This window comes from Nesoenas mayeri, assembly GCF_963082525.1.
Source record: "Nesoenas mayeri genome assembly, chromosome: 4".
Lineage (NCBI taxonomy): Eukaryota > Metazoa > Chordata > Aves > Columbiformes > Columbidae > Nesoenas > Nesoenas mayeri.
In genome coordinates this window covers 77,911,616-77,924,516 of record NC_137540.1, presented here as the reverse complement: position 1 = coordinate 77,924,516, position 12,901 = coordinate 77,911,616, and the positions used below count along the sequence as shown (strand labels likewise).

The 12,901-nt window shown below is 67.4% G+C and overlaps 1 protein-coding gene across 1 annotated transcript in view; it reads right to left on the bottom strand.

Annotated features, from left to right (window-relative positions):
* Window positions 1-12,901, bottom strand: part of LOC308040078 (dedicator of cytokinesis protein 2-like) — a gene marked incomplete at both ends in the record, with an annotated part of 67,270 nt that overhangs the window by 40,567 nt on the left and 13,802 nt on the right. The window contains 6 exons of the mRNA XM_080343888.1: window positions 1,945-2,056; window positions 7,902-8,036; window positions 8,519-8,619; window positions 9,162-9,251; window positions 9,412-9,509; window positions 12,014-12,203. Coding sequence (XP_080200014.1) covers window positions 1,945-2,056; window positions 7,902-8,036; window positions 8,519-8,619; window positions 9,162-9,251; window positions 9,412-9,509; window positions 12,014-12,203 — 726 coding nt within the window. The remainder of the gene's footprint in view (window positions 1-1,944; window positions 2,057-7,901; window positions 8,037-8,518; window positions 8,620-9,161; window positions 9,252-9,411; window positions 9,510-12,013; window positions 12,204-12,901) is intronic.

Below are 12,901 nucleotides of genomic sequence, written 5' to 3'. Positions count from 1 at the left end.
CACTGCAGCTGCCGCGGCACCGGCCCGGCCTGGCAGGACAAACCGCCTGTTGTCCGCACCGGGAACGGGCTGTCCCAGCGGGGCTCTGCGGCAGGACCGCGGCCGGCCACGGCGCACAAACCGTGTGCGAGCGCCCAGCTGCGGGACAGCAGTGTCCCCTGCCCCCGGCTCCTGTCCGTGTGTCCCCAGGAACTCTGCTCCCTCCGGCTCCTGTCCGTGTGTCCCAGGGACGCCGCTCACACCAGCTCCTGTCCGTGTGTCCCAGGGACACTGCTCACACCAGCTCCTGTCCGTGTGTCCCAGGAACTCTGCTCCCTCCGGCTCCTGTCCGTGTGTCCCAGGGACGCCGCTCACACCAGCTCCTGTCCGTGTGTCCCAGGGACTCTGCTCCCTCCGGCTCCTGTCCGTGTGTCCCAGGGACGCCGCTCACACCAGCTCCTGTCCGTGTGTCCCTGGGAGAAGCGCTGCAGCCGTCACCGCTCTGCCTGGGGCTGATCGAGGGTTGCAGCTGGAGCACGAGTGGGCAGAGCGGGATGAAGCCGCATCAGATCTCTCCGGTAGCGCCGCGGGTGCCGGTGCCGGAGCTGCCAGCTCTGCTGAGCCGCTGCCACGTCCAGCCAGAGGACACGAACAAACGTCCTTTCCCCAGGGTCCCCGCTCAGCGTGTCCCGGAGACGCTGCTGGAGCTGGAGGCAGCAGGACCGCAGGAACCGTGCAGGACACGGCACAGGAACCGGGGCCGGGTGACTGTGGTCAGGACACCGGGGACACCGCAGGGCCCTCGGAGCCCATCACCACACGTTTAAAGTTAAGGGATTTCTCGCTTTTAAGACCAGTGATTCTCACTTCCACACCGGTTAATTCCATCTGGGCACCCTGTCCTCACTGAAACCCTTTGCGGGTGGTGTGGCAGAAAAACCCCATGACCGTGACACCGCGGAGCGGCAGAGCCAGCGGCGAGCGCCGAGGGGACGAGTGACGGCGAGGGACACCCGGCTGACACCACGCTTGGGGTTCGGTGACACCGCGCACCGCGACGCGGCCCAGCACAAAGCCACGCTCAGAAACACCACACACACGAATGCCGCAGAACTGAGGACGTTAGAGTCGGGAGGCAAGGAGCAAAAGGGACCGGGGAGGTCAACAGGAAGCCACCTGATGCCACCCCGCTCTGACGGAATCCGTCCCCTTCCTGCCACCTCCCGGAGCCGCCACCGGTGACCTGCTGAGAGGCCTGAGCCCCGGTGCTCACAGACGGACGGGACCGTGTCCCGCGGCCGCCCGACACCGCAGCCAGCGCCGCGCGTGTGCCAGCACCGAACCTGCCCCGCGCCCCAGCGGCCCCAGGGATGTTTCCCTGGAGGAAACAGCGCAGGGCTGCCCAAAGCTTCGGGCTCTGCTGCTCCCACTGACCGCAGCCACAAAGGCGGTTTGCGCCGGGACAGCTCCCGCTCGGCAGCCGGGATCCCGCTGCACGCCCTGCCTGCTCCCGGCAGGAAGCGCCGCCGGGCTGCGCAGACCTGGCACCAGCACCAGCACCAGCAGCACCAGCAGCAGGTTAATTTATAAGGAACTATCTAAGAATGCTGTGAAATAACACAACGCAGGAGCTCCGGCTGTCCCTGTGCACGTCCCGGCCTGCAGCCTCGGTCCCCACACGGTGCGGCCCATTCGCACCCTGCACAGCGCCAAAGTGACACCGACCGGCCCCGGCACCGGCTCCGTCTCCTGGCACCGACCGCACGAGGCTCCGTGGGTCACGTTCGGCTGCCACCGGCACCGTCACACCGGCGGCTGGAGGAGCTCGACACCGGCTGCCAGCAAAGGACGCAGCCGTGCCGCAGGGACCCGCAGCGCAAAGGGCATCGCTCCCAGTGCCCGGCCCCGGGCCAGCCTGGTCCCCCCACACCAGCACTGACCCCCGCGGCCCCGGCCCCGCCGTACCTGGGACAGCAGCGTGGGACCCTCCAGCGGGGACTCCATCAGCTGGTTCAGGGCCAGGAAGAACCGCTGCAGCGAGCGCTGGAACTCGGCCATCTCCTTGCCCTCGTACAGCCTGCAACAGCCAGAGTCACCGCGCTGCCGCCGCGCCCGCCCGGCACCGCCGTGTCACCCACCATCCAGTTCACTGTGCTCCGCGGCCGTTTGCCACAGCTGGGCCTAGCGGTGAGGGCTGGCATGGCCACAGTCCTGGCACAGCCCCTGTCCCGGCACGGTCACTGTCTCGGCACAGCCCCTGTCCCATCACAGCCCCTGTCCCAGCACGGTCACTGTCCCGGCACAGCCCCTGTCCTGGCACGGCCCCTGTCCCATCACAGCCCCTGTCCCATCACAGCCCCTGTCCCATCACAGCCCCTGTCCCGGCACGGTCACTGTCCCGGCACAGCCCCTGTCCTGGCACGGCCCCTGTCCCATCACAGCCCCTGTCCCGGCACGGTCACTGTCTCGGCACCGTCCCTGTCCCATCACAGCCCCTGTCCCATCACAGTCCCTGTCCCATCACAGCCCCTGTCCCAGCACGGTCACTGTCCCAGCACAGCCCCTGTCCCAGCACGGCCCCTGTCCCATCACAGCCCCTGTCCCAGCACGGTCACTGTCCCAGCACGGCCCCTGTCCTGGCATGGCCCCTGTCCCATCACGGCCCCTGTCCCATCACGGTCACTGTCCCATTACAGCCCCTGTCCTGGCACCGTCACTGTCCCATCACGGCCCCTGTTCCATCACGGCCCCTGTCCCATCACAGCCCCTGTCCCGGCACCGTCCCTGTCCCACCACGGCCCCCGTCCCGGCACCGTCCCTGTCCCATCACGGCCCCCGTCCCGGCACCGTCCCTGTCCCATCATGGCCCCTGTCCCATCACAGCCCCTGTCCCATCACAGCCCCTGTCCCGGCACCGTCCCTGTCCCACCACGGCCCCCGTCCCGGCACCGTCCCTGTCCCATCATGGCCCCTGTCCCATCACAGCCCCTGTCCCGGCACCGTCCCTGTCCCAGCACGGTCACTGTCCCGGCACGGCCCCTGTCCCATCACAGCCCCTGTCCCATCACGGCCCCTGTCCCATCACGGCCCCTGTCCCATCACGGTCACTGTCCTGGCACAGCCCCTGTCCCATCACGGTCACTGTCCTGGCACAGCCCCTGTCCCGGCACCGTCCCTGTCCCATCACGGTCACTGTCCCAGCACCGTCCCTGTCCCATCACGGCCCCCATCCCGCCCCAGGGCCAGCAGCAGTAGCAGCGCAGCTGTGCAGTTACCCGCACCAGAGGCTGCTCCCCCACAGTACCGGTGCACACGCCTAGATGTGACCACACAGGCATTCCTTTTGATTTATACAGACCCTTTTCCATCTTACACACCGAAGTCCTGCCGGGGGAGCTCAGGACGTGTTCAGTGCGCAGGACCCCCCTGCGCCCCCGCCCTAGCGTGACCCGCGAGTGCTGCAGAGCCAGCCCACCGCGGGGGCTTCGGCTGCGAGAGAGCAGCTCCAGAGGGGTTCGGAGCAGCCGCCCAAGCGCACGGCAGTAAGAACAAAGTCAGCACAGTGATCACAGCGAAACCCAAACCCGGGCGCCTCTGAGCCCCCCGCCCGGCGCCCCCACCCAGCGCGGGGACGGGCGGGAAGCGGGACAAAACCCCAGCTGCCCAGGACCGCCACCGCGGCACCAGGCAGGTGTTTGGTTCCGAATCGCGTTCTGGTTTCTAACTGTGCAAACAGCAGCAGAGCAAACACGATCTGTCCGGTTTTGCTGTTTAAATTGAGTCGGGTTCTTGTAACAACTTGGCTGCTTTGACTCATGTAATTACAGCTGGATGGTTCTTCTTTCGCATTCCCCTTCCCCGCCTGCTGCCCAGCCCGGGGAACCCCTGGATTTGGCCGTGGGAACAGCCCTGGGTCGACTTTGGGCACCTCGGACGTGCCCCAATGCCCGGGCTGAGCCCCAGCCTGTTCTCAGCCCTGCGCTGAGCCCATTAACAGCCCTGCACTGAGCCCCAGCCTGTTCTCAGCCCTGCACTGAGCCCATTAACAGCCCTGCACTGAGCCCCAGCCCGTTCTCAGCCCTGCACTGAGCCCCAGCCCGTTCTCAGCCCTGCACTGAGCCCATTAACAGCCCTGCACTGAGCCCCAGCCCGTTCTCAGCCCTGCACTGAGCCCATTAACAGCCCTGCACTGAGCCCCAGCCCGTTCACAGCCCTGCGCTGAGCCCATTAACAGCCCTGCACTGAGCCCCAGCCCGTTCACGGCCCTGCGCTGAGCCCATTAACAGCCCTGCGCTGAGCCCCAGCCCGTTCTCAGCCCTGCACTGAGCCCATTAACAGCCCTGCACTGAGCCCCAGCCTGTTCTCAGCCCTGCACTGAGCCCATTAACAGCCCTGCGCTGAGCCCCAGCCCGTTCCAGCCCTGCGCTGAGCCCCAGCCCGTTCCAGCCCTGCGCTGAGCCCCAGTCCGTTCTCAGCCCTGCGCTGAGCCCCAGCCCGTTCACAGCCCTGCACTGAGCCCCAGCCCGTTCACGGCCCTGCGCTGAGCCCATTAACAGCCCTGCGCTGAGCCCCAGTCCGTTCTCAGCCCTGCACTGAGCCCCAGCCCGTTCTCAGCCCTGCGCTGAGCCCCAGCCCGTTCACGGCCCTGCGCTGAGCCCATTAACAGCCCTGCGCTGAGCCCCAGGCACAGCAGAGCTCACACCGACTCAGGAACCTGCCCCATCCCGCAGACCCCACGGCCCCCGACCCCATCTCCCCACACAGCCCTGACCCCCATCTCCCTACACAGCCCTGACCCCCATCTCCCCACACAGCCCTGACCCCCATCTTCCCACACAGCCCCCGACCCCAAACCCCACAGCCACATCAACTCTGAATGTGCTCACACAGCGAATGGCAGAGAAAGGCCACCGGCAGCAGAGAAAGGCCACCAACAAACGGCAGAGAAAGGCCACCAGCGGCAGAGAAAGGCCACCAATAAACGGCAGAGAAAGGCCACCAGCGGCAGAGAAAGGCCACCAACAAACGGCAGAGAAAGGCCACCAGCGGCAGAGAAAGGCCACGCGCGGCTGCTGCTCCCGCAGCGCGGGCGCCGCGCAGGAGTTGCCATTCATGAGCGACCCGCTGGGTTTTCCGCAGCCCCACTTTTGACACGCGTGCCCACAACTCGCTGCGGGGAGTTCCAAACTCACCCCCTAAACTCCCGCCTACAAAACTCTAGTTCTGTCGTAAGGAGGGCACCCAGGAGCACAACACACTGTTTTAACCGCTGTGAGACACACCGTCAGCACTGATTTCTGACACTAACTGTGCGATGACTCAAACCAGAGCAGGGTAAAGCACTCAGGGCGCAGCTTGGTTAAGCCAAGCTCAGGGCTGGCTTGCGCTGCTGCAGCGAACGGGGGTCAGCGCGGTCTTTAGCTCATCACCAGCCCTTGGTCTGGAGGGTCGTCAGGAGCACTGCCCAGCAGAGCCCACCCTGGAGCCCGGCGCCTCGCGCTGCCGGCACACCGGCTGCTCCCGCCCCTCCTGCAGCGGCAGGCTCCGCGTGCGGCCGCGCTCGAGCCGCGGCACGGGAACCCTGGCACGGGAACCGCGGCATGGGAACCCTGGCACAGGAACCGTGGCACGGGAACCGCGGCATGGGAACTGCAGCACGGGAACCCTGGCACGGGAACCGCGGCATGGGAACTGTGGCACGGGAACCCCGGCATGGGAACCCTGGCACAGGAACCGTGGCACGGGAACCGCGGCATGGGAACTGCAGCACGGGAACCCTAGCACGGGAACCGCAGCATGAGAACTGTGGCACGGGAACCCCGGCATGGGAACCCTGGCACAGGAACCGTGGCACGGGAACCGCGGCATGGGAACCGCAGCACGGGAACCCCAGCATGGGAACCCCGGCACGGGAACCCCGGCACGGGAACCGTGGCACGGGAACCCTGGCACGGGAACCTCGGCACGGGAACCCCGCCAGCATCCATGGCAAGGAGGCGGGAGAAATCCCCCGCGCAGCTCACAGCGCAGATCGGCGCAGACTGCGATGGAACCGTGCTGGACGGGGCTCCCTCAGAAGGGACGCACTGCCCGAGAGCCCCGGCGCGGCAGCCGGAGCGGTGACAGCCTTCAGGGACCCTGGCAAAGTCCTGCAGAAAGGGCCACGGGGACAGCCAGCAGCTCCGGGGTCCCGGTGGCACAAGTGGCTGGCTGGGGGGCAAGGGGACGGTCCTCGCCAGGGCACAGGAGAGGAGACGAGGTGGCCGTGGCAGAGCCCGGGGGCTGCGAGCTGTGGCGCAGGCGGCTGTGGGGAGACAATGGTGACAATGGTGACAGTGAGTGACACCAGCTCCCCCCACACATCAGAGCGCACGACCTGGCGGGGCGAGCCCCGAGGTGACAACGAGCACTTCCAGGAGAAGTTTGTCCCCGCGGCGGCAGCCGAAAAGCAGAAGCGGCCGGAGGAACCGCAGGGAGGAAGCGCGAGCGGGAGGTCACGTCACCCACCGTCTCACCAAACCCGGCTGCCCCAGCCCCCCGGGCAGGAGGGGAGCGGGAGCCCCGTCCCCACACCGCGGCCACACGGGCCGGGCGCCGGAGCCACCGTCCCCACAGCCACCGGGATCCCCGTACCGCGGCCGGAGCTGACCCCAGCGGTACCGCACACAACCACATAGATACAGCGATCTGCAGCAACTTATCAGAGTTACAATCTAAGTCTTCTAATTACAGACTGTGTACAAATCGTGGCACTCTTTAAAGTATTCAGGAGATCTGAGGAGTCCGTGTTATTGCAGTGTTAAGATCGCTAAGATAAGGGGAAGAAGAATAAAAACACTAAATGTCTTCAGGGATGTCTTAATTCCAGAGCAAAATAATTCACAGGACCGTTTGCAAATGTGCCACGTAATGCATTTTCTCTGCCAGGAGTTCCACAGGCTGGGCGGTCTGCTCCGTCTCCCCGTGGCGAGGAGGCAGATGCCCCGGTCAACGCCAGAGCAGCCGGGGCTGGAGCAGCCGCCCGGCCACGACGTGGCCCCGGGGCGACAGCGCGAGCGACGGGGGGACGCGCCAGCCGCTCGGGGAGCGCCGGCAGATGCCAAAGCCAGACAGCAAGGACAGGGCGGGGACAGCGAGGTCTGAGAGCCCCCGGGGGTGCCGGGACCCCACGCAGCCCCGCACCGCACACGGGGCCCCCGCGGGTCACCGACACCGGCACCTCCGCAAGCGCCACCCCGGGATCACCCACCGGCCAAACCGCAGCCCCGCACAGGGCGACCGCGCCGCTCCCCAGCACGGGCTGGCACCGCCGCAGCACGGGGACCCTCCCCCGCCTCTCCAGGGCCGCTTCGGCTTTCGGTGCCGCGTACGGGGAACGAAAGAGGAACGTAACTGGCTATTTCTGGTAAGGCCGCTGGCTGTGTTTTCGGTTTTGAGCGCAGCGGCACAGCCGGGCTCAGCCGCGCCTGCCCGGGGAGCCTCATCTGCCCCGTCACTCGGATTAGGATGGGAACCTCGAAACCACAGGGAACAAATGAAACCAGCTCTGGGGAGGGGTCTGGAGATGCCGGGGGGACCTTGACCTTATCCTCAGCAGCAACAGGGAGCCATCGAGGCTCCCACCCCCCACCCCGCATATCACAGGACCACGGGGTGGTCTGGGCTGAAGGGACCCCAAAGCTCATGTCTGCAGTGTGCCGGGAGCCAGGGTGCCACCCTGGGTGCCACGTCTGACCCGAGCAGCCGGCACCGGCTCCAGGCAGGTGGAGGTGCCAGTGCCGCATCCCCGGGGCCAACAGTCAGCACCAACACCGCTCCTGCGGCACAGGGACCCCGGGACCCTTCCTCTCCCTCCCCAGGGGCTGGCACAGCACCCGGCAGAGTGCGGCACCACACCGGTGCAAACCATCGCCAGCACTTACTGGGCAAAGAGGCGCCGGGAGCGGACGATGAACTTGAACACGTACTCCAGGGCCTTGAAGGTGCGCAGGAGCGGCTCGCAGGGCTCCCCCCGGCTCGCTCGCTCCACATACTGCGTGAGCACCGAGAGCAGCTTCCTGCGGGACGGGGACACAGGGCCAGGGCTGGGACACAATGGGGACACATGGCCAGGGCTGGGACACAGGGCCAGGGCTGGGACACAATGGGGACACAGGGCCAGGGCTGGGACACAGGGCCAGGGCTGGGCAGGATGGGGACATGCGTGGCCAGGGCTGGGCAGGACGGGACACATGGCCAGGGCTGGGCAGGACAGGGACACGCGTGGCCAGGGCTGGGCAGGACAGGGACACGCGTGGCCGGGGCTGGGCAGGATGGGGACACGCGTGACCAGGGCTGGGCAGGATGGGGACACGCGTGGCCGGGGCTGGGCAGGATGGGGACACACGTGGCCGGGGTTCCTGAGCAGCCTCGGGGCAGGCGCTGAGCCGAGCTGCACTGCCCTGCGGGCACTGCCCAGGCTCCAGCCCCATCCCAGAGCTGTCCCTCCCCACGCCCATGGCCCAGCCCCGTCTCCCCGGTCCCCTGTGCCCGCACACACTTGTAGGCCAGCGTGGCGCTGAAGTGCTGGCGGATATAGGCCTCCAGGACGGCGTTGAAATGCTGGAACTTACTGTCAGCCACCAGCCCCACGATGAAGACCTGGGGAGCGGCAGGGACACGCTCAGCGCGGAGGGGACACCTGGGACAGCCGGGTGGGCAGTGCAGCACCGGCCCCTCGGGAGGCTGCCGGGACCCCAGAGCCGCCTGCACGCCCGCCGGGACGGACAGAGCCCCACACGAGCCCCGCGGCCCCAGGAATCTCATGGGCAGTTTGCACAGAGCTCGTCCGGTCACCGACCCCCATGTCCCAGGGGAGTCGCCACAACCGCGGCCCTGCCCGGGGCCGTCGCTGGGGCTGCTCCTGTCTGGCTGCAACAGCAGCACCTTTGGCCCCTGCTGGAATTGTCCCCTGCAGGGACAGTGTCCCCATCAGCCGCAGCCCTGCCCTGCGTGGGGTCAGCCGGGCTCTGCCGGCTCGAGGCACCGCGGTGGAGCCGGGGCGCCGCGGGCCCTGAGCACAGCTCGGCGGTCAGAGCGGCGACCCCATCTGAAACCACCCCGGGGCCCATCCTGCGCCCGCGCTGGGCTCCGGCGGGGTCAGACCCGCGCTCTGCCCTCGCAGGGACGCAGGTCCTGCTTACCAGGGCGTCGAACACAAGCGTGTCATAGACATCCGTGTCCGAATTCTCCATCATGATGGAGAACAAGGCGTCCAGCGTGTCCTGGAGGAACTGAGGGAGACAAGAGGACGAGAGGGCTCGCGCATTCGCTCTCAGCATCGTGCCAACACGTCGCAGGAACTCTCACAGCCCCGTGTCCCCAGGGAGCAGCCACGCGGGGACACGGCCGGCACGTGGGGGTGGGAGCCGGGGAGGGGAAGAGCTGCTCTACCTTGATGACCTCCCCGCCGTCCACGTGCATCAGGTTCTGGAGGTTCCCGGCGAGCAGGCTGGGCTGCGAGCGCCACTTGAGCAGCCCCAGCAGGTTCACTGGCGGGAGGACGGGACACTCAGCTCGGCCTCACCCGCCGCCCGGCCCCCCTGGCCCCCGAGGCCCCGTCCCCGGGGACAAGGGGGTCCCCGCTGCTGGCCCCGCGCAGGGCGGGCGCAGGGCAAGCGCCTGTTGTGACTGAACACCCATCGCGGCTGCGCGACCGTCGCCCCATTGTGCCGGGAGCAGCCAGAACTCCCGGCCCCCACAGCGGCTGCTGGGCCCCGAGAGCTCCCTGACCTCGCACCAGGAAAGACAGAGCCCGGCAGGACAGGGGCTGGTCTGCAGAAGCTGTAACCGCGCTGCTGCCGCAGGGAGGGAGCTAATGCAGCAGCCGCAGCCCAGCCCGGCCGGCGCTGAGCCGCAGAGGCCCCAGACCTCAGCAGGGGGGGCTCACAGTGCACTGTGTCCCCAGCCACAGGGCTGCGGTGTCCCCGAGCCCTGTGCCAGGACCAGTGTCCCCAGCTGTGTCACTGCGCTCCAGCACCAGCTGCACACAGAGTTTGTGTCTGTTGGCCTCGCAGAGGAGCCGCTGGACAGGGGCACCCGTTGTCCCACTGCCCGTCCCCTGTCCCAGCGCCAGTGCCACCGGTGCTCCTGGCAGCACCCAGCACTCCCGGCAGACGGAGACGGCACCGCCAGGCGCTCACGTCACCACTGCTCCCTGCCAGCCCCGCGGGGAAGCGTTTGGTAACACCAGCCGTTGCCAAGGCTGCCAACATGTCTTGGTTCTGCCACCTCCCAGAACATTCTGTACAGGGCAAAACGCATCTGCAAACGCTGCTGCGTCTGTGCCGAGGAGGCTCGTGCGCTCTCGGCTGCGATGAGCTGCACAAAGCGCCCAGCGCCGGAGCCAGAGCACCGGGAACGGGTGTGGAACAGGAGCGCCACTGCCGCCCGGGCTGGCGGCCGAGGAAGTCACAGAGCACCAGCAGCTCGCCCAGCGGCTCCAGCCCCGGGCAGGACCAGACCCATCCCCATCTGCAGAGTCCGGGCGGCCAAGGCCCTGCTGAGCACCCGCGGCCCCGGCAGCAGCTGCGCACCCGGCGCTGGGAGCACCCGCAGGCAGCCCGCGACTGCTCCTCCCGTTCCCACACCCGCAGCACTGATCTGCTGTAACGCGGGAGGCTCGGGAGACAGAGAAGCTGGAAAACCCTAATGAAAGAGGAGAAAAGGAGCAGCTCTCCCAGTTACAGCCCCGAGCTATCGACCCAGCGACGCAATCAGAGCTGGCAGCAAACCGCAGCCCAGCCCGGCCCGGTGATGTGGGCGCCAGAGCGGCACGGCACAGGGCAGACGGCGGCGGTGGCACAGGACAGACAGCGGCAGTGGCACAGGACAGACAGCGGCAGTGGCACAGGACAGACGGCAGTGGTGGCACAGGACAGACGGCAGCGGTGGCACAGGGCAGGAACCGTGACCCAGACTGCTGTCCCGCGGGCAGCGCAGTGCACGCAGGACAGCGGTGTCCCAGCCACAGGCGTCCCTGCCCAGTACCGCCCCTCCCCAGGGGACACAGGCCACCAGAGCACCATGTCCCACAGCTGCACCATCACCGTGTCCCACAGCTGCACCATGTCCCACAGCTGCACCATCACCGTGTCCCACAGCTGCACCATCACCACGTCCCACAGCTGCACCATGTCTCACAGCAGCACTGTCACCGTGTCCCACAGCAGCACCGTGTCCCACAGCTGCACCATGTCTCACAGCAGCACTGTCACCGTGTCCCACAGCAGCACCATGTCCCACAGCTGCACCATGTCTCACAGCAGCACTGTCACCGTGTCCCACAGCTGCACCATGTCCCACAGCTGCACCATGTCCCACAGCAGCACTGTCACCATGTCCCACAGCAGCACCATGTCCCACAGCTGCACCATGTCTCACAGCAGCACTGTCACCGTGTCCCACAGCAGCACCATGTCCCACAGTGGCACTGTCACCATGTCCCACAGCAGCACCGTGTCCCACAGCGGCACCATGTCCCACAGCAGCACTGTCACTGTGTCCCACAGCAGCACCGTCACTGTGTCCCACAGCAGCACTGTCACCGTGTCCCACATCAGCACCGTGTCCCACAGCAGCACTGTCACCACATCCCACAGCAGCACCGTCACCGTGTCCCACAGCAGCACCGTGTCCCACAGCAGCAACGTCACCACATCCCACAGCAGCACCATCACTGTGTCCCACAGCAGCACCGTCACTGTGTCCCACAGCGGCACCGTCACCGTGTCCCACAGTGGCACTGTCACTGCGTCCCATGGCAGCACTGTCACCGTGTCCCACAGCAGCACTGTCACCGTGTCCCACAGCAGCACCGTGTCCCACAGCAGCACTGTCACCGTGTCCCACAGCAGCACCGTCACCATGTCCCACAGCGCTGGCAGCGCCGGCAGGCGGCAGCCGCAGAGCCGCTGCCAGGAGCGGAGCAGCCCGGGGCCGGCCGCCGCGGTGGGGGACACACGGCCCTGCTGCCACCCTGCAGAGCCGCACTCACCGTTCTGGGTCAGCTTGGTGGAGCAGACGAGCGTGGAGATCTGGAAGCTGTCCCGCGCCGACACCGCCAGGCCCGGCGCGGCCCCGCTCACGCGGAACGAGGAGCCGGACAGGAGCTTCGGCTCGGGCACGTTCCTCACCGAGGGCAGGGACAGGTACGCGCTGGCGTCCTCCATCCTCCTGCTGTCACCCTGCAAGGCAGAGAGGGGCTGGCACCGGGCATGCACAGAGCCCCTGTGCTCGGTTCCGACCCCACGTCAAGGCCCCTGCGGGGACTCGGCTGTGCGGGACGGGGCAGGGCACAGCGGTCAGCACAGCCGGCGGCTCCCACTAACGGCATCCTGACAGCCGGGGACCTCGCTCACGGAGGCACTGGAACACGGAGCCGGACGGGGAGCTGCTGCCTGCGCTGCGGAGCTCTGAGCACCCAGCGGGAACACACGGACCCCACCAGAGCCCACACGGAGGACACGGGAACTGGCAGAGGAAAAGCACGGGGGGGCCAGTGACACAGGAGCTGGGGCCAGGCAGCAGCACCGGGAACGGAACACACGGCTGAGCACGTGGACACGGGCAGGACACGGGCAGGCAGCAGGACACGGGCAGGCAGCAGGACACGGGCAGGACACGGGCAGGCGGCCAGCGCAGTCCCACAGCATCACTGACACCAGCCCGATGGGGCATCTCCTGCCCGCGCGGGCACACCGGGATCCCTCCACGGCACAAAAGAGCCCATTTCTTTGTGCCCCTACTCTGAAATAGAAGAATTAGGATGACGTTACAGCCAGGAGGACCCACTGTGTGACATTCTAAAGCCCCTTCCTAGCTCGCTGGCGACACTGGGGTGTGGGGGTGTCGGGGCCGGGGGGACGCGCGAGGACGGGCGCAG